We start from the raw sequence: 27,581 nt of genomic DNA on the forward strand, positions 1-27,581 counted from the left end.
TGCAGCCTATTATGTGAAAGCATCTCCCTTGCTACAACAGCTTCTGGGAATGCCTACTGAGTTAAAAACTAAATAATGTTTTCATGTTGAAGATTAATCGAGCAAAAACTGAAAGTTTTTAGCAACCTTACTATAAAACTCCAGTTTATAGTAACCTTGCTTAGGAAAGACATCATGAATAAATGCCAATACACTAAGGGAACAACACTTGCCATATCGCCTTACTTTGTGTCTTCTGCTGAGGTAGCTATGGATAGTTAGCAAACAACAAGCAGTTACATCTTTCCTTCCCATCACATTGAGGAGGAACAATGGTCCAGGTTTCTAAAATTTTTAAATGTTTACTTATTTTTGAGAGACAGAGGGAGAGAGGGAGCATGTGCGTGTGTGACCTGGGGAGGGATGGGAAAGAGCCGTGAGGGGGGAACAGAGGATCCAAAGTGGGCTCTGTGCTGACAACAGAGAGCCCAACACAAGGCTGACCTTAGGAACTGTGAGACCATGACCTGAGCCAAAGTTGGGGAAGCTTAATTGACTGAGCCACCCAGGTACCTCCAGATTTCTAAATTTCTATATGAAATCTTCCAGAAAGTAGTAAAACTAGATCAAACCCAACCCTAAAAGTGCAAAGTTAATGGATGAAGGCAAGACCTGGGAATGTGGCCAATGATTTCATGGAATTAACAACAGAGGCTATCATTTTTTTAAAAATTTATTGTGATACTATAGGGCAGTAAGGTGTTTTTTAAAAAGATTTTTAAAAGTTTATTTATTTTGAGAGGAAGAGAGAGAGAGAGAGAGAGAGAGACAGAGAGAGAGAGGGAGAGAATACCAAGCAGGCTCCACACTGTCAGTTCAGAGATCATGATCTGAGCCAAAAACAAGAGTCAGACGCCTAACTAACTGAGTCACCCAGGCACATGGCCCTGGGGCAGTAAGTTTTATATGTTTCTCTTTGGGTCATTGAGTCTGAGCATTTTTCCCCCATTTGACTTCCTCAAAGATTCTGATTTTCTTGAAATTGTTTATTTTTTAAGTAGGTGTCGGAGGCTGCGCCGGCTCCGACAGGTCCAGGGGTCCCTGAAGGATGGACGGTGTCAGCGAAAGAGAATGAGAGAGCCCCGAGATTCTTTCTGATCACCAGGCAGGCATCTCTGTCCTGTCGGTTTTGGTATCTTTATTTTAAGGTTCAGCAACAAGATGAAGTCATAGAAAGGAATTTCTTACAATGGGAGGCCTTTTGTGATATCAATTAACAGAATGTTCATAGTGAAAAACAGCATAACATACAAGTTAAATTGTATATAGATAAGCTAGGAGTTATTCTGTCTGGCCCTCAAGAAGATAAATGTTTCTGAATTGGTTTATTTGTGGAAACTACCATGGGGGCCCTAAATTGTCAGTCTTTGCACCTGGGTTTATGTTTTAGCTACTTTTATCTATCCTCATCCCAGTTGCCAGTGTAAGGGAGGGTGTTTGTGGAATGTAGGCCTTGAGGAAGGGACTGCTATGCTTCACCAATTAGCAAAGATATATGTAGTAACTTATGTTCTGCCCTGAAATAGGCTGTTTGTCTCAGGGCCAAGCTCAGTTGTAACTCTTGTGTTCTTAACCCCTTAAGTCTTGGATCTGCAAGGCCCATAGGAAGAGCCTTTTGACAATTGCCCATAGAGCTTTCATCTAAAGTCTCTTTTGTAAAGGCAGGAATATGCTTTTCCTTATGAGGTATCTGTATTCAGAATATGGGTCTGATATGGAATATTGTGAGGCCTGGTCAATACCAGCAGGCTCATTTCCAGCATGAGCCAGTAGTAGCAGAAGGAGATACTAGTCTTCATTTCTCATGGCAGAAGCTGTGCAAACATTGCCATTTCCTTGCTGTGATTGCCATCCAGAGAGGCCGGTGCGGCTCCCGGCAAGTAGGCTTCAGGCCCAGCACAGAGCCTGATGGGAGGCTTGAACTCACGACTCTGAGATTAAGTCCTGAGCTAAGACCAAGAGTCAGACTATCAACCAACTGAGCCACCCAGGCACCCTGATTCTTGAAATCTTATCTAAATGTTTTGATTTATCTTTATCAATTCCTTTAGTAACTATTTAGAAGTGTTACTGATGGACAAATGAAGGCTGCACTTGTTCTGAATTACGACAGCATACTGAGTGATTAAAATAGACTATTAAGAGAGACAAAGTCATCTCAATTATTAACTTTCTGTTGATAACTAATATAGCTATGGATTTAGAAGTCTGATTTTTAAATTCTTGAATGACAGAGAAATATTACATGTGAATGTGGAAAAAAAAAGGTTTTTTTTCTAACTTTTAAAAAGTTTAGGGGCACCTGGCTGGCTCAGTTGGTAGAGCACATGACTCTTGATCTCCGGGATGTGAGTTTTGAGCCCCACATTTCATGCAGAGATTACTTAAAAATAAAATCTGGGCGCCTGGGGGGCTCAGTTGGTTAAGCATCTGACTTTGGCTCAGGTTATGATCTCACAGTTGGTGAGTTTGAGCCATGCATCGGGTGAGCATGAGCCCTGCTTCAGGTGAGCCCTGCTTCTCTCTCTCTCTCTGCTCCTCGCTCACTTGCGCCCTCTCACTCTCTCTCAATCTTTTTGTTTTTTTAATGTTTATTTTTGAGACACAGAGTGTGAGCAGGAGAAGGGCAGACAGAAGGAGACACAGAATCCGAAGTATGCTCCAGGCTCTGAGCTGTCAGCACAGAGCCTGACTTGGGACCCAAACTCCAGAACTGTGAGATCATGACCTGAGTCGAAGTCGGGCATCTAAACAACTGGGCCACCCAGGCGCCCCTCAATCAATCGTTTAAAGGAAGTTGAAATAGATCCTTGACAATGGTTTCTGTCTACTCACTGAAAGGTTCATTGTCAATAAAGTCTTCCTTCAGTGACTGACAGCAGTCATTTTTGGTGTAACCTAGCAAGTAACAGAGGCAGCCTTTATTTCAGCATCATGGCCTAAAGAGAATTGTCTTGCAGTTCTGGAGACTAGAAATCTGAAATCAAGGTGTCAACAGGGCTGTGAGGGTGAATCGTTCCACCATATTTTCCTAGCTTCTGGTGGTTTGCTGGCAATTCGTGGCATCCCTTGGCTTGCAAAATTCTTAATCCTTAACAATTTTGCCTGTTTTGATTCTGGAAAACTTAGCACTTAGAATGAGATATACAAAGCTATTGTTTTTAAATTCTCAACCTACCGTAACTTCAACATTTAGAATGTAAGTTTATAGGAAAAAGAACCAAAAAAAATTGTGTCGTTTATTATTTTCTTGAATTAGTGAAGTATTTTCAAGAATCTGTGTCTAGATGCCATATGACGTGTAAGGAAATGCAAGGCACAGAGCTCTCTTTATGTCTGAAGGTATGCCACATCTAGAACACACAAGCTATAAACCGCTTCTAGACCCCGTTTTGTTTTGTTTTGTTTTTTTGCTTTGGTAATTTTATTTATTCATTTATTTTTACAAATAGTTTCTTGTCAAATTGGTTTCCATAGAACACCCAGTGCCCATTCCCACAAGTGCCCTCCTCCGTGCTCATCTCCCCTCTACCCCCCCACATCCATCAGTCCTCAGTTTGTTCCCAGCATTCAAGAGTCTCTCATGGTTTGCCTCTCTTCCTTTCCCCCACCATTTCCCCCTTCTTTTCCCCCATGGTCCTCCATTAAGTTCCTCCTAATCCTCCTATACGTGCAAACATATGATATTTGTCCTTCTCTGCCTGACTTATTTCGCTCAGCATAATACCAGCAGTGTTTGAATCTGCTAAGGCATATTAAAATGGTCACTTTTACAAATTATTATTTATTGGTTCTCATTATATTCTCTCAAATACCAGACATATGATGTTCTCCTTCTATCTCTGGTGAAAGTGCCCCATGGCGTAGGCATGTGGGAGTGGTACCACCAGCTACACAGAGGTCAAATAGACCTTAGGAGTTAAGTGGCGGGGGACTAGAAGAGGAGGGTCACTATATCAGAGATAACCAAAGGTTAAACAAAGAGACAAAAAGAAGTCTTTTATTAACATTTTTAATATTTTTTATTTTGAAAGATACTATATAATGATACAACTCATATACATAATATACATAATATACGGTATGTCCAGTTTAAAGGAACAATAATAAAACCAATGTCATGTAAACATGACCCAGCTTAAGGAACAGAACATTATTACCAGCACCTTTGAAGCTTCCTGTGTGCCCCTCCCTGCTGGAACCTCCCACTACAGATAATTATTGAATTTGGTGTTAATCATCCTCTTGTTTTTCTTAACCAATATGTATGTATAGGTCTCTAAAAATGATTTGTCTTACCTGTTTTTGAATTTTATATAAATGGAATCATATTATATTCATTCATCTGTGACTTCTTTTATTCAAAATTATTTTATCCATATAATTCATTCATTTTCACTGCTGCTTAATATACAGTTGTCTGAATATACAATTAGATATCCATTCTCTCATGGTTGTCTCCAGTTTTCTTCTATTACAAGAATGCTGCTGTGAATGTTCCCATACATGTCTCCTGAGGTACATGTGCAAATGTTTCTCTAATGATATAACTAGAAGTGGAATTATTAATTCTGTGCATATTCAACTTTACTAGGCAATTCTTAACAGTTTGGTGTGGTTAATAGCTGATAAAAATTTGCAGTTTTGAAAACCTGGACAAGCTTCAAATGAAAGGAAAAGAGTACCCAGAGGATTTGGAGGGGAAAAAATCAATAATCATAATCATAGACAATATTGTTTACCATGCACAAAGCAAGTGTTCTTTTATTTTCAATTTTTTAAAATTTACATTCAAGTTAGTCAGCATATAGTGCAATAATGATTTCAGAAGTAGAATCCAGTGATTCATCTCCTATGTATAATATCCAGTGCTCATCCCAAAAAATGTCTTCCCTAATGCCCCTTACCCATTTAGCCCACCCCCCTCCCAAAACCCCTCCAGCAATCCTCAGTTTCTTCTCTATTTAAGAGTCTCTTATGTTTTGTCCTCATCCTTGTTTTTACATTATTTTTGCTTCCCTTTCCTTATGTTCGTCTGTTTTGTATCTTAAATTCCATATGAGTGAAGTCATATATTTGTCTCTCTCTGACTAATTTCAATCAGAGAAATTAGTTACCTAATTACCTAATCAGTCAGAGAAATTACCCTCTAGTTCCATCCACGTAGTTGCAAATGGCAAGATTTCACTCTTTTTGGTTGCTGAGTACTACTCCATTGTATATACATACCACATCTTTACCCATTCATCTGTCGATGGGCATTTGGGCTCTTTCCATGCTTCGGCTATTGTCAATAGTGCTGCTATAAACATTGGGGTGCATGTGCCCCTTTGAAACAGCACACCTGTATCCCTTGGATAAATACCTAGCAGTGCGGTTGCTGGGTTGTAGTGTAGCTCTATTTTTAATTTTTTGGGGGAATCTCCATAGTGTTTTCTAGAGTGGCTGCACCAGTTTACATTCCCACAAGTGCAAAAGGGTTCCTCTTTCTCCACATTCTCACCAACATCTGTGGTTGCCTGAGTTGTTAATTTTAACCATTCTGACTGGTGTGAGGCATTATCTCATTGTGGTTTTGATTTGTATTTCCCTGATGATGAGTGATGTTGAGCATTTTTCATGTGTCTGTTAGCCATCTGTATGTCTCCTTTGAAAAGTGTGTATTTGTGTCTTTTGCCCATTTCTTCACTGGATTATTTGTTTTTTTGGTGTTGAGTTTGATAAGTTATTTTTATTTTATTTTTTATTTTTTAAAAAATGTTTTTATTTATCTCAGAGACAGAGGGAGAGGGACAGCGTGAGCAGGCGAGGGTCAGAGAGAGGGAGACAGAATCTGAAACAGGCTCCAGGCTCTGAGCTAGCTGTCAGCACAGAGCCTGACGTGGGGCTCGAGGCCACGAATTGTGAGATCATGACCTGAGCCAAAGTTGGACGCTTAACCGACTGAGCCACCCAGGTGCCCTGAGTCTGATAAGTTCTTTATAGATTTTGGATACTAACCCTTTATCTGATAATGTCATTTACAAATATCTTCTCCCATTCTGTTGGCTGCCTTATGGTTTTGTTGACTGTTTCCTTCATCATGCAGAAGCTTTTTATCTTGATGAGGTCCCAATAGTTCATTTTTGCTTTTGTTTCCCTTGCCTCTGGAGACATGTCAAGAAGCTGCTGTAGCCGAGGTCAAAGAAGTTATTGCCTGCTTTCTCCTATAGGATTTTGAGGGCTTCCTGTCTTACGTTTAGGTCTTTCATCCATTTTAAGTTTATTTGTGTGTATGGTGTAACGAAGTGGTCCAGGTTCAATCTTCTGCATGTTGCTGTCCAGTTGTCCCAACACCATTTCCTGAAGAGCCTGCCTTTATTCCATTGGATATTCTTTCCTGCTTTGTCAAAGATTAGTTGGCCATACATTTGTGGGTCCATTTCTGGGTTCTCTGTTCTGTTCCATTGATCTGAGTGTCTTTTTTGTGCTACTACCATACTGTCTTGATTACAGATTTGTAATACAGCTTGAAGTCTGGAATTGTGATGCCTCCAGCTTTGGTTTTCTTTTTCAGGATTGCTTTGACTCTTCAGGGTCTTTTCTGGTTCCATACAAATTTTAGGATTGTTTGTTCTAGCTCTGTGAAGAATGCTAATGTTATTTTGATACGCATTGGATTGAATATGTAGATTGCTTTAGGTGGTATCAACATTTTAACAATATTTGTTCTTCCAATTCATAAGCATGGAATATTTTTCTATTTTTTTGTGTCTTCTTCAATTTCTTTCATAAGCTTTATGTATTTTTCAGAGTAAGCATTCTTTTTTTTTTATTAATGTTTATTTTGGGGAGAGAGTGAGAGAGCACGCACAAGTGGGGAAGGGGGAAAAGAGGCTCTGAAGTGGGCTCTGCACTGACAGCAGTGAGCCCAACGTGGGGCTCAAATTCACAAACTGGGAGATCATGACCTGAGCCGAAGTCAGACCCTCAACAGACTGAGCCACCCAGATGCCCCACAAAGCACGTGTTCTATGCAGAATGAGTGCTTCGGTGATGGTATCTATGACTGTAGTAAACTTGCCCATCTCAAGCCTGGTCATATTCCTTAGGTTGCTCTTTTGGTTTTCAATAATTCTATGTTCTATAAAATCCTCAGTCCTGGGTACCAGTGACCCAAAGCCCAAAGAGCCTATGAAATTAGCCCATTTTCTTTGGGAGAAAAGACTGACCCAATAAAATTTAGGTCATTCATTGAGAGATGCAGACATTCCAGGAAACCCATGGCTCCAATTCACAGTCGGAGCTAAAGCCAACCTTGAAAATGCAGCTGTAAGACTAGCTGTGTTAGTCACTGCATTCACCTGCTTCTGCCTCTGACAATACTTACTGGAAGGAATGTAAATTGGTATAATCTTTTTTGGAGGCAGTTTGGTATTACCTATCAATGAATATTTAAAGCTATCAACCTCATATTACACTAAAAATGTATTCTGTAGAAACACTGGTACAAGTACAAACAGATGTAAGGATGTTCACTATAGTTTGTAATAATGAAAAATTGCAAACACCTAAAATTCCACCAATAGGGGATGGCTGAAATTATAGTGTAGTCACACAATGTGATGCAACGAAGCTATTAAAAAAGATGTCCCACAGAAAAGCATGTTGCAGATTCTGTTTTTATTTAAAAAATACATAAAACGTTTATTTATAAATAGAAAGTCAGGAAGAGACCACTTAATTATAAATAGTGGTAACCTTCAGAGTAGGGGTAAAGAGAGGGGGGCTATAATAAGAATTAAACTTCCTTATTTTTTTATATTTTTAAAATATTTTATTTACTTCTGAGAGAGAGATAGAGACAGCGTGAGCAGGGGAGGGTCAGAGAGAGAGGGAGTTACAGAATCCAAAGACAGGCACCAGGCTCCGAGCTAGCTGTCAGCACATAGCCCGACGCGGGGCCTTAACCCACAAACTGTGAGATCAGGATGCTTAACTGACTGAGCCACCCAGGCGCCCCACCCCAAGAATTAAATTTCTAAAAAGCATATTATGGGGAGCCTATGTGGCTCATTCAGTTAGTTGAACTTCAGACCTCTGATTTTGGCTCTGGTCATGATCCCAGGGTCGCGGGTGGGAGCCCTGCATTGGGCTTCACACTGAGCATGGAGCATGCTTCAGATTCTCTCTGCCCCTTTCCCCTACTCACATTCTCTAAGAAAAATAAAAAAAATTAAAAGGAGGCACCTGAGTAGCTCAGTTGGTTAAGCATTCAACTTCAGCTTACAGGGTTCATGAGTTTGAGCCCTGTATTGGGCTCTCTGTTGTCAGGGTGGAGCCCATTTTGGATCCTCTATCCCCCTGTTTCTCTGCCCCTCCCTGGCTCTTTCTCTCTCAAAACTAAACTTTAAAAAAATGTAAAAAAAACAATTAGAAGGGTATCTTTTTTTTTCAGTGCAAAAAGGTGATTTTATTAAAGCATAGGCACAGGATCATGGGTAGGAAGAGTTGCATCTAAAAGGATATCATTTTACAAGGGGGAAAAAACTATAGGAAAGATCAACTGGATTCAACCTGAGCTTCCCTAGGGAAATACCTTTTTCACAGGTTCTATATATTCTAGCACCTAGTCCAGCATTTGACTGACACAGAAACCAATTACTACAATATGCAAGATGCATGAATGCATGTGCATGGACACGCACATAACCTCTGTTTTTTAAGTATCTGCAGTAGAATCACTGTAGTTAGGAACTCTTATTTACAATAAAGGCTCTTTGAAGCAATGCTGTTCAATAGAACTTTCTGTAATAATGGAAATGTTCTATATCTGTGCTGTCCAATATGGTAGTCACTAGACCAAGTTGTTTTATTTTTTTTTTAATTTTTAAATTTTTTTTTTTTAATTTGTTTCTGAGAGAGAGAGAGCGTGCGAGCGTGAGCAGGGGTGGGTCAGAGAGAGAGAGAGATATACAGAATCTGAAATAGGCTCCAGGCTCTGAGCTAGCTGTCAGCACAGAGCCCAATGCAGGGCCTGAACCCACGAATCGTGAGATCATGACCTGAGCCGAAGTCAGACGCTTAACCGACTGAGCCACCCAGGCACCCCTAGACCAAGTTGCTTTAAATACTAGATATGTGGCTAGTGCAGTGGAACAACTGCATATTAAATTTTATTTCATTTTAATTAATTTAAATAGCATATATGCCTAGGATTAGACAATGAGGATTTGAAGGATCTGTTGAAATAAACAGGAAAATATACACATACACAAAATTTTGCATACAATTTCAAGAGATTCAGGGACCTTTGCAAGACCATCCATATGTCCTTACATCAGAAACCTTTGAGGCTGGGGTGCCTGGGTGGCTCAGTCAGTTAAGGGTCTGACTTCGGCTTAGGTCATGATCTCACAGTTTGTGGGTTTGAGCTCTGCGTCAGGTTCTGTGCTGACAGCTTGGAGCCTGGAGCCTGCTTCAAATTCTGTGTCTCTCTCTCTCTCTCTCTCTCTCTCTGCCCTTTCCCTGCCCACACTGTCTCTCTCAAAAAATTAAAAACAAAAAAAAAAGAAAAAAGAAAAAACACCTTTGAAGCTGACTAAAAGAATGAGAATAAGATAAAGAGGACTAGAGGGGGAAAGACTACAGAACTGAAGAGCCAAGATGGAAAATGCTACCATTCAGAACCTCAGAAGGCAACAGACAAGGTATGAAGATAGCTTCTGTCTCCTTCCTCATCCCACCACAGAGCACATTTACCTCACTGTATGTTAACTGTTTATTTGTCTTCCCCACAGTGGGCTGTACACTGCAGACTATATTCTCCCTAAGAGCAGGGACCACATCTATCTTATTTATCATTATATACAAAGAGCCCAGTATAAACCTAGAACACAGTTGGCACTCAAATATCTGCTCAATGAGTTTTCTCAGGCATCTGATTCTTGCCAGTCCTAGGAAACCAGAGCTCCTGAGTTAAGGAGGGTCTCAGTGATAAAAGGAATTGGCTGACTCATGAAGAGACACAGGGTTTTCACAAGTTGAGCAGATACTCAGATCCATGAAAATCTTGTCTCACCCAGGCTGTTCCTATACCTTATTGTTCAGAGTCCCTTGTTAATATACAAGCCATGCAAAAACTTCAATAGTCAGTGACAGTGAGCCACACATACACTGGGGCCAGAGGGCCAAATGTCCTCAAAGCCTTTCTCCTTGGATGTTTCCTCTAATTCTCTACTTCTGGAATTTGCCTGCCTTCTCTCACATTGCCCCTCCACCTGCAATCCTTCTCTTATGTCTCTACTGGGCAAATTCTGACTCATTGTTCAATGTTTTCTCCCTCTGGGGAAACTGTGCTGGCACTTCCAGCCGGAATTATACCATATCTCCACTGGTTCCCTTTGTATTTTGCTCAGCTCATCATGTGTACTCTGCCAGGGCAGGGCTATTCATTTTGTATCCCAGCATTAAATAATGTTTGGCATAGAACAGGGGACCGACCAGTATGGAGTACTAAAAGAATATAAACTCATTTGTTTTTCCCCACCGACACCACCACTGCTTAGCGTGTGCTGATCAAAGGCTATAGATTAGACTGTCTCATTCACACTGAAGAAGTCTGAAAACAAAAATTCAGGGGTACTCCAAAGAAATAGGAAATACATGACAGAGAAGTAATAAAAGGAAAAGAAAGGAGAAAACATCTACCTGAACAGAAGTCAAATGGCTGACAGGTAGAAGTGCAGGGCAAGAAACAAGCAATAAGAACATCCTGAATATGGTAAAGGGAATTTATGAAAAGCCCACAGCTAACATCATGTAATAGTCAAAGACTGAAAAGCATCCCCTAGGCCATGAAGGAGACAAAAATGCCCACTTGCGCTCTGCTACTTCTATTCAACATTGTACTGGAATCACAATGAGATATCCAGAGCAATTAGACAGAAAAAGAAATAAAAGGCATCCAATTGGAAAAGGAAGAAGTAAAATTATCTCTAGTCCCAGATGACCTGAAAAAAAATACACCCCACACACAATTTAAGAATCCACACACAGGGGCACCTGGGTGTTTCAGTCGGTTAAGTGTCCGACTTTGGCTCAGGTCATAATCTCATGGTCCATGAGTTCAAGCCCCATGTTGGACTCGACAGCCTCCTTCAAATTCTGTATCTCCTTCTCTCTCTGCCCCTCCCCTGCTCATACTCTCAGTCTCTCAAAAATAAACAAACATAAAAATGTTTTTTTCAAAAAAAGAATCCACCACAAAACTGTTAAGCTAATAAATTCAGCAAAGTTGCAGGATAAGGTGTGCCTGAGTGGCTCAGTCGGTTAAGCATCTGACTTCGGCTCAGATCATGATCTTGTGGTTCACGGGTTCGAGCCCCGCGTGGGTTCTGTGCTGGCAGCTCAGAGCCTGGAGCCTGTATCAGTTTCCGTGTCTCCCTCTCTCTCTGCCCCTTCCCATGCTGACAGCATAGAGCTGGATGTGGGACTTGAACTCATGAACCGTGAGATCATGACCTGAGCCAAAGTTGGACACTTAACCGACTGAGCTACCCAGGCGCCCCCCAAAATTTGATTTTTAAAATCCCAGAGCCTTGTTGCAGGAATAGAAAAGTTTATCTTAAAATTCATAAGAAATCACTAGAGACTTGAATAGCCAAAACAGTCTTGAAAAAGTTGGAAGACTCACTGGTCCTGATTTCAAAACTTCCTACCAACGGCATCTGGGTGGCTCAGGTAGTTGAGAGTCTGACTTCCACTCAGGTGTGATCTTGTGGTTCCTGAGACTGAGCCCTGAGTTGGGCTTGCAGTGGCAGTGCAGGGATTCTGTCTCTCCCTCTCTCTCTGCTCCACCCTTGCTCATGTGCATGCACACTCTGTCTAAATAAATAAGCATTAAAAAAAAAAAATCAAACCCAATGGCCAACAACTTAATCAATAGTGCCTAAGTTATGAAACATCCAAAAAATCCTAAATGACTAGGTTTGGAGAGCTCCTGGGTTGGTGAACAAGAAGGCACTCACGTGCCAGGGGATGGCACACTGTAAACTCTACAGGGTCAGAAGCCCCAGTGCTCAGGACCCTTCAAGAATTTGCCCTATGTGACTCTTCATCTGGCTGTTCATTCATATCCTTTAATATCCTTTGTAATAAACCAATAATCTAGTAAGTAGTAAATAATCTAGTAAACTGTTCTTAAGTTCTGTGAGCCATTCTAGTAAATAATTGAACCCAAGAATCCTCTGATTTATGGTTGGTCAGGCGCACAGGTGGTAACTTGGACCTGCAATTGGCATCTGAAGTGGGGGCAGTCTAGTGAGATGAGTCCTTAACCTGTGAGATCTGATGCTGTCTCCAGGCAGACTGTCAAAATTGAATTAAATTACAGGATACTCAGCTGGTGTAGAAGAATTGCTTCATGTGGGAAAACTCCCCACAAATTTGAAGCACAGCATATTCTTTGAATAGTAAGTAAAGGAAAACAAGTTTGTGTGTGTGTGTGTGTTTTCTAGGTATCTAAAATCGTCAAATACACAGAAGCATAGAGTAGGGGGCAGGGGAAGATAGGAAACTGCTATTCAATGGGTATAAACTTTCAGTTATCTAGATGGGTGATGGGTATAAAAGAGGGCACTTGTGATGAACACTGAGTGTTGTACGTAAGTGATGAATCACTGAATTCTACTTCTGAAACCAATATTGCACTGAATGTTAACTAACTAGAATTTATTTAAAAATATTTTTTAATGTTTTTTTTTTATTTTTGAGAGAAAGAGAGACAGAGAGTGAGTAAGGGAGGGGCAGAGAGAGAGGGAGGCAAAGAATCCAGGCTCTGAGTTGTCAGCACAGAGCCCAACGCGGGGCTCAAACCCACCAAGCGTGAGATCATGACCTGAGCTGAAACTGGACACTGAGCCACCCAGGTGCTCTAGCTAACTAGAATTTAAATAAAAATTTGAAAAAAAAAAAAAAAAAAAAAAAAAAAGTTATTTTATGAGATGATTAAGTTCCAGAGATCTGCTGTACAACATTGTGCCTATAGTTATCAATACTGTACTGTACACATAAAGAATTTGTTAAGGGGTAGATCTCATATTAAGTGCTCTTATTGTCTTACTGCAATAAAAAATTAAAACTTGTGAATCAAAGGACACTATCAATAAAATGCACAGACAACCTACAGAATGGGAGAAAATACTTGCAAATCATTTATCTGATAAGGGTATTGTATGCAGAATACATGAAGAACTCTTAGAACTCAACAAAAGACAAACAACCCAAATTAAAAAGGGGCATAAGACTTAAATAGACTTTTTCTCCAAAGATATATAAATGGCCAGGAAGCACATGGAAAGATGCTCAGAGATGCTCAATAGGGAAATGCAAATCAAAACCACAATGCAAGAACACTTCACTCCCACAAACACACCACAATCAAAACAATAGAAAATAACAAATATTGGTGAAGATGGGGAGAAACTGAAACCCTTGTATACTGCCAGTGGGAATGTAAGATGGCTCAGTTGCTATGGGAAAAAGTTTGGGGATTCCTCAAAAAGTTAAGCACAGAGGAGAGCCTGGCTGGATCTCAGGGTTCTGAGTTCAAGCCTCACCTTGGGTGTAGTGATTACTTAAATAAATATGAATGTTCATAACAGCACTATTCACAATAGCCAGAAGGCGGAAACAACCCAAATGTCCATCAACTGATGAATGGATACACAGGTGTGGTATATCCATACAAGAGAATATTATTCAGCCATAAAAAAGGAATGAGGTACTGATACATGCTGTAAATCGGACAAATCTTAAAAACAGTATGCTAAGCAAAAGAACACAAACATCAAAGGTCACATATTGTAGGATTCAATTTCTATGAAAAGTCCAGAATAGGCAAACCCAGACAGACAGAAAGCAGATTAATTAATAGTGACCAGAGCTGTGAGGAAGGGCAAGTGCAGAGTGACTGTTTAATAGGTATGAGTTTCCTCTTGGTAGGGGAAATATTTTGAAATTAGGTAAGAGGTGATGGTTGTACAACCTTGTGAATGTACCAAATGTCTATCTTAATGTACCAAACTGCCTATCTTAAGATAGTTAGTTAATCGTACATGATTTTTACATTAAAAAAAAAGTAAGAAAACCAAGATACACAAGGTGTTAGAAAAAGGGATGTATTTACAAACCAACAAGCTCCCTAACTATAGCTAGAGGAAGAGGACAGAAGGAGGTAGCAAATATAAGCAGATCCTTTATAAGCCCAACCTCACTCCTGTAGAAACCCTGAGTACCAGCCCATGAGATCAGTTCCTACTCCATGGCCCATTCTTCTAGTTCAAGAAGCAGTCCCTCGGCCACAGCCTTCAGTCTTCTTGCCAGTCATCCTGTGCCCAGGCAGGCATGGGTGAAAAGTACTCAAACCCGGGTCCTTTATAACGCAGAGCATGCAGGAACATCACAAGGTCCTGGGGCAAGGGGTCCTGTCGCACCAGCCGGCACTCTGCACAGAGAGGGTCTATCTCTTGATTCACAGCATCTGTTTCGGCTGCCTTCTCTGGTGCCAAGGCTATTGTGTCCAGATCCTGAGGGGCTGCCTCAACTGCTCCATCCATCTTCTGGGCAGATGTAGCCAACTTTTCTAGGTGGTCCTTACCCAACACTGAGGAGCGAGCTGTAGAGCCTATGAGTCCTGGGGACAGATCGCCCTCACAGATATCTAGCCCATCCAGGCTCTGTTTGGCCTGGTGCTCTGCCACAAGGTCCCGAAGCAGTTCCTCATCTGTTTTGGGAATGTGGCCGCCCCGGCCCCGGGAAGGACCCCAGGCAACAGAGTTATAGATGGGGTCATTGAGAATGGGGTGGCCCAGGAACTGGAGGTGGACTCGGATCTGGTGAGTGCGGCCTGTGAGTGGCCGGCACTGCACCACACTGGAGTGGCCATTGTAGCTCAGTCTCTGGAACACTGTCTCACAGGGCTTGCCCCGAGTATCTACACGGCACACCCCTACCTTGTAAGATACCACCAAGATGGGTTCCTTGCAGGTCACTTCCTCAGTGGGGAACTCCCCCTGCACCCGGCACACGTACTCCTTCTCCAGCTACATAGAAGGAAAGAAGGAGAAACTCAGCATAACGCCCCACCATTTGCCAGTTCCATGATTCTAGGTACGTTAGTTAACCTCTTTAAATCCCATTAACTTGTCTAGAAAACATATGATTAGAAAAGCATTTGTGGCGCCTGGGTGGCCCTTGTCAATTAAGCGTCTGCCTCTCAGGTCATGCTCTCAAGGTCTAAATTTGAATCCCGTGTCAGGCTCTGTGATGACAACAGGGGGCCTGCTTGGGATTCTTTCTCCCCCCCCCCCCAATAAATAAATATACAAGCTATTTTAAAACAAGCATTTATCTCACAGGACCATTAACAAGGATTCAGTGAGTTAGACTCTAACGTACTTGGTACTGAGCCTGGTACTCAGTAAACACTCACAATCAGATCCAAAATTACAAGCCTCAAGACTACAGTCAGTACCATTTAACTCTTCTCAAGCTTCTTCCAACTTCATCCAGAATTTTTCTACCAAGTAGGCTCTCCTCATCTTAAAAATCGTAGTCATAAAAAAACAAACAAAACCAAAAAACACCTTGGTCAGCCTGTCAGCACTTTAAAACTTAAAAAGGGCAAGCTACCAAGAAAGGCAATATATATGCCATCTCGAAAGATCTTTTGAAACATAAAAGATAATAACCTGTCTTTGGCATTTTCAGTGTTGACCTTCCTGAAGATGAGAAGATTGGCCAGATAACATGAAGGGCCACTTCAACAGAACTCAGTGACATACTTTTGATACAAAGGATCCATGAGTCCAGGAAGTGGATGCAGAAGACAAAAGCCCAGCTCACCTGTCGGTCCCGAACCTGCTCATGAATTCTCTCTGAGACAGCTGCGGTCTTGGCAAACATTAGGACACCTGAGGTAAGGCGGTCAAGCCGATGCAGTGGATGTAGCTCCTTGAGCTGGTGCTCCTTGCCCAGGATGAAGATGACACTATTATGTCGGAAGCGGCCACAAGGATGGACGGGAATGGAAGAAGGCTTGTCTACAACCACCACATCCTCGTTCTCAGCTAGCAGGCGGACAGGATCTGCTGTGACTGGTGGCTCATGCCTGTGCACTCTGTTTCGCAAGAAGTCATTGTCCTGCCAATGACAAAGGCAAATCATCAGCCCAGAGGCCAGCAACCTGTGGTCAACTTCCCACACAGCTTCCTGTTCCTTACTGATACACAATGGTCACAGCACATCCTTAACCAGAAAACGCAGTGTGCATAGTGTATTCTTATTTTGCAAAAGTACAGATAGACACACAGGCAGATGGTAGGCACTGAGAAAGTACTAGAAAGATATACATAAAAATGCTCTGGTGATATTTCTGGGTGGTGGTATTATGGATGTTTTTTTTGGTTTTGCTCATTTGTATTTTCTCTACAATAGTTATATTTAAAAGGTAAAGTCTTAAAAAAATTAAAGGTAAAGCTTTCTAAAATGGAGGTGAAAACCTTCATAAAATCATCACTTACTGTGACCTTGAACAAACAACACCAAGATCTAAGTCCAGACATCCGGTCTCTAGACTTGAACTGTCACAGGCTCACTGTACATCCCTTAACTTCTCTGGGCCTCAGTTTCCTCATTCCCAGTAAAATATGGGAGTTAGGCCAGACCTATACCTCTCAGAATAGCAATAGGAGAGGGGATTCAAACCACTTATTCTCCCAATGCTTAAATCGTCTTGTCTCCGCTCACAACCTGGTGAATCAGAGTTACTGACGGGGGTGTCTGGTAGTTCTTGGCTGTGAGGGACTTTTAAAGGGTCAAAGCACTAGACTAGACAATTCTAGTTTCTATCCCTGACATTTCACAATTCTACCACATCAGGCTCTATGATAAATGCTTTTTAAAAATTTTTTTTAAATTTATTTATTTATTTTGAAGGGGGAGAAGAGGGAGAGACAAAGGGAGAGAATCCCAAGCAGGCTCCGTGCTGTCACAGAGAGCCTGACCGGGGCTCCAACTCAGTAATTGTGAGATCATGACCTGAGCCAAAACCAAGAGTCAGAAGCTTGGGGTGACTGGGTGGTGCAGTAGATAAAGCCTCTGACTTCAGTTTAGGTCAAGAACTCACTGTTCATGAGTTCGAGCTCCCCATCAGGGGGAGCCTAGAGCCTGCTTCAGATTCTGTCTCCTTCTCTCTCTGACCCTCCCTTACTCACACTGTCTCTCAACAATAAATAAATGTATAAAAAAAAAAAGTCAGAGGCTTAACCCACTGAGCCAGCCAGGCACCCTTGTACCATAAATAATTTAAGTAGTAGTTTTAAGAACACAGGTTTTGGAGGTGACACTGTTGCCTTACCTCTCTGAAGTTCACTTTAGTTCTGTTTCCTCACAGGTAAAATGAGGTAGCAATACCTACCCCACAAGGCTGTGATTAGAATTCTATGTTAAGTACATACAATGCTTACCTCTGTGCCAGCACACAGTAAGGAGACATAAATGAGAGGCTCTATTATCACTATTTGTACTGAGTGTACTGAGATCTATAATGCAAGATAGCGATCAGTGCCAGTGCCACAAGACAGTGCACAAAAGGAGCTTTGAAAATTCCAACTTCTGTCCCTTGGAAACAATGAAGCCGCCTGGATGGAAGGGATAAATGGGCTGAGTTTTGAAGCACAGAGGCTACTTTTCCGGAGATGGGACGAGAGAAGGGGGCTAAAAGAGTGTTCCAAGTGAAGCGAAAATGCTTCAGGATTACCTAGATTTTACTCCAGTAACTAAACCCTTTTAACTCTGAAATGACCCCTGACCCCTTTCCTCGCCCGCTTTCGGCCGGCCCCATCAGGACTCCACCTTGAGAACAATGCTGAGGTCCTGTACTGGCTGCTCATTTAGGTGCAGGCGCCCCGCCCGGACTGCGGCCTCGTAGTAGGCCAGGGGTTGGGCTCGGAATTCGGTGCTGAAGACGTGCAACAAGCTGTGGCCCACCCAGCGGCCTTTGCAGTAGGTTTGGAAGTCAAAGTAATAGGGCCGCACTTTGCGCAGGCCACCCTCGAAGTAGTAGCTGGTCTCTGCAAAATGGTCATCGCCGAAGCTCACCCCTGCCCGCCGCTTCTTCGGGGGTGGCACGACGCGCTCCTTGGGGGCGTCCCGTCGCTTCCTACGCTGGCCTGGGCCTGAAGCTGCGACTAAGGCCTGCTCCTCGCTCGCTTGGGTCCGCTTCCCGTCCTCCAGGGCCGGCTCCACTCCCGGACCCACCGGCTCCGGGCTCCTGGAGAGCCGCTCACCACTCGCGTCGCCACTAACGTCTCCATTTTGTTGAGCCGGAGTCTTCAGCCCTGTCGCTGCCTCGGCCCCGGCTGAGAATGCTTCCGTCATCGGACCCCTACAACCACCCCAAGTAATGGGAGCACGGAGACGCCAGAGGTGGAAGTACCCTTGTACGAGAATTGGGAGCCACGCGCGGCTGCTCAGCCACATGACCCACTGGCCCCACGTTCTGCGTCGCGATCTGAGGACGTCACCGGGTAACAGCCAATCAGCGAGGCCCAATGCCGAGGCAGGGACTGCGAAGAGTAGTGAGTGAGCGAGTTGAACGAGGGGAGTTGCGAGTTGAGAGGCGGTGGGTGAAAGTGAGGGAGTGAATTGAATTGAGAGGCTGTGAGAATGACTCACCAAAAGTGTAGATTCCGTGTAAATATGCTCAAAGCCCGTTGGGCCTAGGAAAGCGAAAGGAGCTTTACAAAGCAAAACAAATCAGAATGAGGATTGTTAAACTCTCTACTAGGAACAGCCATGCTGTATACTTTAAAGCGTGAATATTATAGTTTGTGACTTATAACTCAATAAAGCTGTTATGTTTGTGTTTAAACGCACGTGGGCGCACGCGCGTGCACACACACACACACACTCGATAAGCAATGTCTTCACACGTATCCTTCCCCTTAACAGTAGAATTAAAGAGCTCTCATTTGCCTTCCATATGCTCCAGTCCTGGAGATGGAAACCCCAAGTGGATCAATAGATGCCTTTGTCACAGTTCCTAAATGCAAAATATGAAACCAACTCTGGTTAACTTCATCAGATAGGGGAACTATTGAAAGGATATTAGTACTTTATAGAATACGTAAGAAAGCTGGAAAACAGGTTCAGAAACCGCCAAATCAAGAGAAGACAAGGCCTCTGAAAACCAGCCACAGGACATAAGGGTGAATAATATGGACTGTAAACTGGATTTCAAGAAAGTAGGCTTTTTAAAAAGAATTTTTTGAGAATGTGTCTGAAGCACGGACAAGAAATGAGAAATCAGAATATTATAGAAAGGGAATACTCGTGGCATTGTATAAAACCTTGCTTCTCAAAATGTGGTTTCTGGATGAACAAAATGGGAAACACCTGGCAACTTGTGGGAACTGCAGACTCTTGCCCTCCCCCCCACTACTGAATGAGAATCTGTACTGTTTAATGTTTATTTATTTTTGAGAGGGGTGGAGCAGGAGAGGCAGAAACAGTGGGAGACAGAATCTGAAGCAGACTCCAGACTCTGAGATGGAGAGCACAGAGCTCAATGCAGGGTTTGAACTCACAGACTGCAAGATCATGACCAGCCAAAGTGGGTTGTTTAACCAAATGAGCCACCTAGGCTCCGGATAATTTTTTTTTTTTTTTAAAGAGATGGTCAGAGGGAGAGGGAGAAAGAGAATCCTAAGCAGGCTCCACATCCAGCACAGAACCTGACATGGAGCTTGATCCCACAACTATGAGATGATGATCTGAGCTGAAATCAAGAGTTAGACACTTAACCGACTGAGCTACTCAGATGCCTCTAAAATTTTTAAATTATTATTTTTTATTTTTAGAGAGAGAGAAAGAAAAAGAGTGTGGGCAGGGGAGGGGCAGGAGGGGGGGGGGATAATCCCAAGCAAGCTCCACACTGTCAGTGCAAAGCTTGATGTGGGGCTCAAACTGATGAACTGTGAGTACAGGACGTGAGCCAAATCAAAAGTTGGATGCTTAACCACTGACTGAGCCACCCACGCACCCCAAGAATCTGTATTTTAACAAGATTCTCAGATGATTTGTCTGCATATTAACATTTGAGAAGCACTGGCATAGACCATGAAAAGTAGACATTTATCATACTCTTTGGATATCCAGCATCTTCTTAACACTCTTCTTTTGTGTGAAGACTTTCCCACATTATAAGTACTGCCTCCAATGATGTGGATGCAGCTAGAGTGTATTATACTAAGTGAAATAAGTCAATCAGAGAAAGACAAATACCGTATTTTTTCACTTACGTGTGGAATTTAAGAAACAAAACAGATGAACATATGGGAAGGGGGGGAGAGAGGAGAGGGAAACAAACCATGAGAGACTCTTAATGACAGAGAATAAACTATGGGTTGATAGAGGGAGGTGGGGGAGATGGGCTAACTGGATGATGGGCACTAGGAGGGCACTTGTGATGAGCACAGGGTGTGGAATGTAAGTGATGAATCACTGAACTCTACTCCTGAAACCAATATTGCATGGTATGTTTAAAATTTAAATAAAATTTAAAAGATGTATAACCTCCAAGAGGTGTAAGCCAGAAACCAGGCCTTCCCAGATTCCCTTGCAGTTTGGGCATTCCTCACCTGGACTCCACTGATCAGTCAGGGCCTGTGGTTCAGAGGCACACAGCAGAGGAAGCAGGCACAGTATAGAACCCATGTGTGACAAGATAGCATTGGAAACATCTGGGTTTTTTTTTTAAAAATTGAAATGTTTGAGAGAGAGAGAGAGAGAATGGGGAAGGAGCAGAGAGAGAAGTGGACACAGAATCCGAAGCACGTTCTAGGCTCTGAACTATCAGCACAGAGCACAGCATGGGGCTTGAACCACGAACTGTGAAGTTATGACCTGAGCTGAAGTTAGACACTTAACCAACTGAGCCACCCAGGCACTCTGGAAACATCTGTCTTTTTTTTTTTTAATGTTTTATTTATTTCTAGGAGAGAGAGAGAGAGAGACAGTGTGAGCAGGGGAGGGTCAGAGAGAGAGGGAGTCACAGACTGAAACAGGCTCCAGGCTCTGAGCTGGCAGTCAGCACAGAGCCCGACGCGGGGCTCGAACCCACGAACCGCGAGATCATGACCTGAGCGAAAGTCGGACGCTTAACCGACTAAGCCACCCAGGTGCCCCTGGAAACATCAGATTTGGAGCGCTAACAGTGAGGGATTCTTGTGTCCAGTGCTCGGTCAGCAATGTCAGCTGCAGTGTCTATGTTCATAGGCATTAGGGTATTCCCTCAGTGAAGTTTAGCCACTGTTCCTTGCTGTATAGACTCCATGTCTCAAACTGTGACCCATCTTGAGATTCTGTGAAGTACTTAATATCCTTTAATCCTGTATTGTACAACAGAGTAATCATTAGCCACATGTGGCTATTTAACTTTACATTAAGTAAAATGAAAGAAAATTTAAAATTCAGTATTTCAGTTGCACAAACTGCATTTCAAGTGCTCAATAGCCACAAACTAGTGGCTACCTTTTTTTCAAGGTTTTAATTTATTTATCTTGAGAGACAGCGAGCAAGAGAGCATGCACATGCATGCAAACGGAAGGGTCAGAGAGAGAGAGAGAGACAGAGAGAGACAGAGAGATTGAGAATCACAAGCAGGCTCCATGCTGTCAGCACAAAGCCCAGTGCAGGGCTCAATCTCATGAACTGTGAGATCATGACCTGAGCTGAAATCAAGAGTTGGATGCTTCACAACCAGAGCCACGCACATGCCCCAAACTAGTGGCTACCTTATTGGAGAACTCAGATACAGAAAAATTCTATCAGCACAGAGAGTTCTATTGGACAGAGCAACTTTAATCTTTTTTTTTTTAACTGCTTATACTAGTTGAATGAATTCTATTGTTTGAACTAAGAATTCCAACTAACTTATTATGATAAGGATTTAAGTCATTAAGAGCAATGGGAGATCATCAAAGAGTTCTTTACATGCGCGCGCGTGTGTGTGTGTGTGTGTGTGTGTGTGTAATATGATCTGATCTCAATTTCCAGATCACCTTGGTTGCACCTGGAAGAAGGAACTCAAGAGGGAATCACAAGCTCTAGCTGCAGCTCTGTGTGGTCTCTGACTATAAGAATTCTAATTCAAATATTCCCATACCAAACAAAGTTTGAACATTTGCTAGGCATCATTTGGTTCTGGAGATACAGCGGTAAAAAAGACATGGTTCCTGATCTTAATGAAGGCCTATGCTGGTCAAAGATACAAATAAAAAACATATTTGTGCTAAGTTACGCTTCGGTTAATGCAGAGTCTGAGATAGAGGGATGTGACTACCCTTATGTGGCTTCCCAGTAGGAACAGTCCTTGGGAAGTGGCAGATCACCACGGCTTTTGGAAGTCCAGGATCTGGTTTCAATTTATTCAGCACACACACTAGTTAAACTCAGGGGACATCAGTGAATCTGTAAGGGTACCAATTTGTTAATTTGCAACTGTAACTTTAAGTTAGAAAATGTATTCCATTTCATACCAGTGACTATTTGTGTCTACTGTTAAAGGCACCCTCATGCTTGTTCAAGATATCTGAGAAGCCACATTTGAAATAAAAAGTTTATTTATGAGTAGAAAACCAGAGGAAAGAGCATAAGTGAATTGAAAGGTCATGGAACAGCTTGATGAAGTACCTGTAAACCTATGACAGTGACCCTTTCTATAAATCAGATGCTTTCAGATTCATGTATTCAGTTCTGGTGGCAGTTGGAGGACTCTGGGGATTCCTCATGGTAGACTTGGCTCTGGACCCCCTACTTATTCCCTATAAATAAGCACTGAAAAAAATCTTGCCTATTATTTGCTCCTTTGCTTTCTAATCTTCTTGCTTTCCACTTCCTTCTGTCTGCACATGCTCTCTAAGAATGGTTATAAATATGAGCAATGGAGTTCCTTATAGTTCCCTTCTACATGATGCGAGTTATTATCACCATAGCCACTTTGGCCTTGGACACATCTAGAGGCTTTATCCTCAGACAAGTTACGTCAACTGATGGTTGGCTGATGTCTTTTCTCACATGTTTGTTTGAGAGAGAGTAACCCGGCCCTGGGAATTAGGGGTGGAGAGGTGGGGAGAGGAAGGGTTGCATCTCAGCGAACTGAGAATCCCTGAAAGATATCAAAGGTCATCTCCTTTTTGAAGCCTTCCTAACACACTCCCATGACACTCTCTCCTTTATGTACACCGGCAACACCTCTGTCATATCTTCTGTAACTCTTTGCTGTTATTTGTAATATTGTCTGCTCCCATGGTGCACCCTCCTATACTTAGCTGTAAAGACCTTTTGGACCCCTACCAACTCTTACTTGTCTTGAATTCTCGCTTAACACAAATGCCTGGAACACAACGGGGGCTTGGTGTCTATTGACAAAATGAATAAGAAAAAGCTTCATAACTTGGCATTAGGGGCCTGAGTCTCCTGTGAGAATAAGGAAAGTAGTAGTCTCCATCTCCATCTGAGCCACAAAGTACTCTACTTTGGGTAGCAAAGGGCTGAAGTTTTCACAGATAAAACACCGTCCCAGAGAAATTGCCGAGGAGGTGAATTTGTTCAGGGAACCAAGAAAACTCAAAAGGCCTCGGCAACTGGGCTTCCCAGTCCGAGAAAGGGATGGGCGGAGGGCGCTGTCTGCACGCCTGGAATGCTCAGATGCGATTGGAATCTACCTGTCCCCGGGAAGGTGAGGGCCCCGGGCAAAAGACTCCCCTATTTCCCCGGCAACAAGTCCCGCCTACCTCTTTCTCTCACTCGGCTCTTCACTTCCTCACTTAGCTGAGCTCCCCTCAACCAATCGACGCACAGAACATCGCCAGGGTGGGCGGTGGTTGGAGGACTCCTGGGATCCATCACTTGGCGACTCCGCCCCCCCATTTCTTCACAGCCTTCAGCGACGGAACTGAGTCGAGCGTTTGTGGGCTGCTGGGCAGGCAGTTGCGGTAGGTGAAGAGGGGCAGGGGTGCCTAGCGTTTTAGATCCTCGGCCCGGGTCCTATCCCGGGATACCACAGAGGAACTTAAGCGCCTGACTCATAGCGCTCAGCCAGTCCTTGAGGCCAGAGTGACGGAGGCCCAGGTCTGGACACTGGGGTTGCCGGCGCTGTGCTGGACTTCCTAGAGAGGAGGGGGGCGGATTGGGGCTCCAGTGCGAGCAAAGTTTTGGTTTGGGTGGGTTCAAGCGACTTCGGGATAGGGGTGGAGGTTCACTGGGACCCTGGCATCGATTCATCCAGGGCCGCTGTGACATTTCTGTCCCTTTTACTTCTGGGCCCTTCCGCTGGCTGGGCTCTCCTGGAATTATTCAGGAGACAACCTTACCCCCGACAGCCTTCCTGATCTCAAAGGTTCTTCCTGAAAGAATGTATCAACCCCTCCTGTAAGACTAGATAGTTATGAAAGCCCCAGCAGCGAAGTAGTGGATAAGAAGATGGATTTTGGAGGGCAGAGGTGTGGTTTCCAGCCAGGGAATCACAGTATATATCAGTAAGGTACCCTAGACTTTTGTTATCCTTCTGATCCTCAGTTTCTTCACCTGTAAACTGATGGAAGTGCCTCTTCCAGTGTTTCTGACTATTAAAATAAGAACTTATAAAATAAGGTATATAGCCCAGCTTCTACATGTAACGAGCACATGGGGCTTTGCATATGACATTACTCTCTGACAGTAGTCACCAAACAGCATTTTATTATCCTTGTGTCTATGGAACTGTGCAAGTCCATGTCCATGACCTTTAGTCCATGTCCTATGGAAACCGAATTTAATTGACTGAAGACAGAATGGTTGCATTGTGGAGATCTTTGGAGCAAAGTGGTTGTCTCCACTGGAAATGTCCTGAACATTTCTGTGTGTGTGTGTGTGTGTGTATGTGCACATGTGTGCACGTGTGTTAATACATACATAATGTGGGGCACCAGGGTGGTTCAGTCGGTTAAGCATCCCACTTTGGCTCGGGTCACCATCTCACGGTTCATGAGTTGGAGCCCNGACATTTCTGTGTGTGTGTGTGTGTGTGTGTGTATGTGCACATGTGTGCACGTGTGTTAATACATACATAATGTGGGGCACCAGGGTGGTTCAGTCGGTTAAGCATCCCACTTTGGCTCGGGTCACCATCTCACGGTTCATGAGTTGGAGCCCCACATCGGGCTCTGTGCTGACAGCTCAGAGCTTGAAGCCTGCTTTGGATTCTGTCATCCACATTTNCATCCCACTTTGGCTCGGGTCACCATCTCACGGTTCATGAGTTGGAGCCCCACATCGGGCTCTGTGCTGACAGCTCAGAGCTTGAAGCCTGCTTTGGATTCTGTCTCCCTCTCTCTTTGCCCATCCCCCACTAGTGCTCTGTCTCTCTATCTCTCAAAAATAAATAAAGGTTTAAAAAAATAAATAAAACATACATAATGTAAAATTGACCATTTTAACTATTTAAATTTTTTTATATTTTAAAAAATATTTATTTATTTTCTTATTTAGGGAGAGGGAGAGTGAGAGGGGAAGAGGGAGAGAGACCAAATAGGCTCTGTGCTCATCGCAGAGCCCAACTTGGGGTTCAATCCTATGACTGTGAGATAGTGACTTGAGCTGAAATCAAGAGTTGGACATTTAACTGACTGAGCCTCCCAGTGCCCCTAAAATTGTAAATTTTTATTTTTAGAGAGCGTGAGTGGGGGAGAGGGGCAGAGGGAGAGAAAGACAATTCCAAGCAGGCTCGGTGCTGTCTGCTCAGAACCCAATGGGGGGCTTGATCCCACAATTCTGGGATCAGGGACCTGAGCTGAAATCAAGAGCCAGACACTCAACTGACTGAGCCACCTAGGCGCCCCTCGTTTTAACCATTTTTAGATGTAGAATTCAGTGGCACTCACGTGGGTGTGCAACCATCATGATTAACCATCTCTAGAACTTCCCACTGAAACTCTGTACCCTTTAAACAGTAACTCCCATTCTCCCCTCCCCCAAACTGCTGGCAACCACCATTCTATATTCTGTCTCTATGAATTTGCACTAGGTACTTCAATATTTGTACTTTTGTGTCTGGGTTGAGAGATTCCATTTTTAAAAACAAACTTTATTATGAAAACAACTTGAGTGCCGAGCCAGAAGAGGAACCCAACTGCCCTTTTGTCATCTTTATATCTGTAACATAAGAATCTAACGAGAGACATTTTAAGCTTAGAGAAACTTTAAAAAAAATTTTCTTAATGTTTTATTATTAAGAGACAGATTATGAGCAGGGGAGGGGCAGAGAGGGGGGAGACACAGAATCTGAAAGAGGCTTCAGGCTCTGAGCTGTCAACACAGAGCCCGACATGGGGCTCAAACTCACAAACCTTGAGATCATGACCTGAGCTGAAGTCAGACGCTTAACCGACTGAACCATCTAGGTGCCCCTAGAGAAACTTCTTTAAAGACTATTAGCTTCCTTCAGTAGGTAAACTAATATCTGAGTCCTGCATACTTATACTGTATCCTTAAAGCCTGTCCTTACAATTTTGTTTTTCCAGCTCAGATTCCAAATGAAAATGTTTGAGAGCATTGACTCTACAGCCACAAAATCTGGCCCTGATCTTTGGGCTGAAATCTGTTCCTGTCTGCCAAATCCTGACCACGAAGATGGTGCCGACAATGCCTTCTCAGACTCCTTTATGGATTCTTACCCTGCAGGCACAGGCCAGAGGGAAGCCCCAAATTTTGCTGATCAGCCAGCTATAAAGCCTTGGGCTCCCTTGCACGATTCAGAAGTATATTTAGCATCTCTAGGTGAGCTAATGACTTTTTTTTAAATCAGAAGCTCGTGGTTTTAAGAAAGCATGTTGAAAAAGAAAAAAAAAAAGAAAGCATGTTGAAGTTACATCAAACCTGGTTTCTTTTATTTATTTATCTATTTATCTATGTATTTATTTATTTAATTTCTTAAATATGTATTAATTTTTGAGAGAGAGAGGGAGACAGAAGTGCTAGTGGGGAAGAGGCAGAGAGAGAAGGAGAGACAGAATCTGAAACAGGCTCCAGGCTTCGAGCTGTCAGCACAGAGCCTGATCCTGCACTTGAATCCACAAACTGCAAGATCATGACCTGAGCGGAAGTCAGATGCTTAACTGACTGAGCCATCCAGGTGCCCCTCAAACCTGGTTTCTAATCTTAGTTATTATTATTATTATTATCATTATCATTTTTTTGTTCTATTTTTAATTTTTTGATGTTTATTTTTGAGAGAGAGAGACACACACAGAGTGTGAGCAGGGGAGGGGCAGAGAGAGAGAAAGAGAGAGAGAGAGAGAGAGAGAGAGAGAGAGAGAATCTGAAGCAGGCTCCAGGCTCTGAGCCATCAGCACAAAACCCAATGTGGGGCTTGAACTCAAGAACTGGGAGATAATGACCTGAGCTGAAATCAAGAGTCATCCGAAATCAAGAGTCAGTCACTTAACTGACTGAGCCACCCA

The 27,581-nt window shown here is 43.0% G+C and overlaps 2 protein-coding genes across 4 annotated transcripts in view; one reads left to right on the forward strand and one right to left on the reverse strand.

Moving 5' to 3' along the window:
• Positions 1-14,182: 14,182 nt before the first annotated feature.
• RPUSD2 (RNA pseudouridine synthase domain containing 2) lies at positions 14,183-18,569 on the reverse strand. 2 transcript variants are annotated; one of them, XM_077764681.1, is made up of 3 exons: positions 18,181-18,569; positions 15,925-16,221; positions 14,183-15,122 (listed from the first exon to the last, which is right to left on the reverse strand). In XM_077764681.1, exons 1-3 carry the CDS (start codon positions 18,559-18,561, stop codon positions 14,388-14,390), a joined length of 1,413 nt encoding a protein of 470 aa, XP_077620807.1. In that variant the 5' UTR covers positions 18,562-18,569; the 3' UTR covers positions 14,183-14,387. The 2 variants fall into 2 exon arrangements, with proteins under 2 accessions (XP_077620807.1, XP_077620806.1); XM_077764680.1 differs by having other exon boundaries at positions 17,935-18,569.
• A 5,441-nt stretch (positions 18,570-24,010) lies between these two features.
• CCDC32 (coiled-coil domain containing 32) overlaps positions 24,011-27,581 on the forward strand; it is a 12,769-nt gene continuing 9,198 nt past the window's right edge. Inside the window, exons 1-2 of one of the 2 annotated variants that reach the window (XM_077764682.1) lie at positions 24,011-24,077; positions 26,643-26,898. In XM_077764682.1, coding sequence (XP_077620808.1) covers positions 26,655-26,898 — 244 coding nt within the window. In that variant the 5' untranslated portion in view covers positions 24,011-24,077; positions 26,643-26,654. The remainder of the gene's footprint in view (positions 24,078-26,642; positions 26,899-27,581) is intronic. The other variant, XM_077764683.1, reaches the window with a different exon arrangement.

This window comes from Crocuta crocuta, unplaced genomic scaffold (assembly GCF_008692635.1).
Source record: "Crocuta crocuta isolate KB4526 unplaced genomic scaffold, BGI_CrCroc_1.0 scaffold102, whole genome shotgun sequence".
NCBI classification, from domain to species: domain Eukaryota; kingdom Metazoa; phylum Chordata; class Mammalia; order Carnivora; family Hyaenidae; genus Crocuta; species Crocuta crocuta.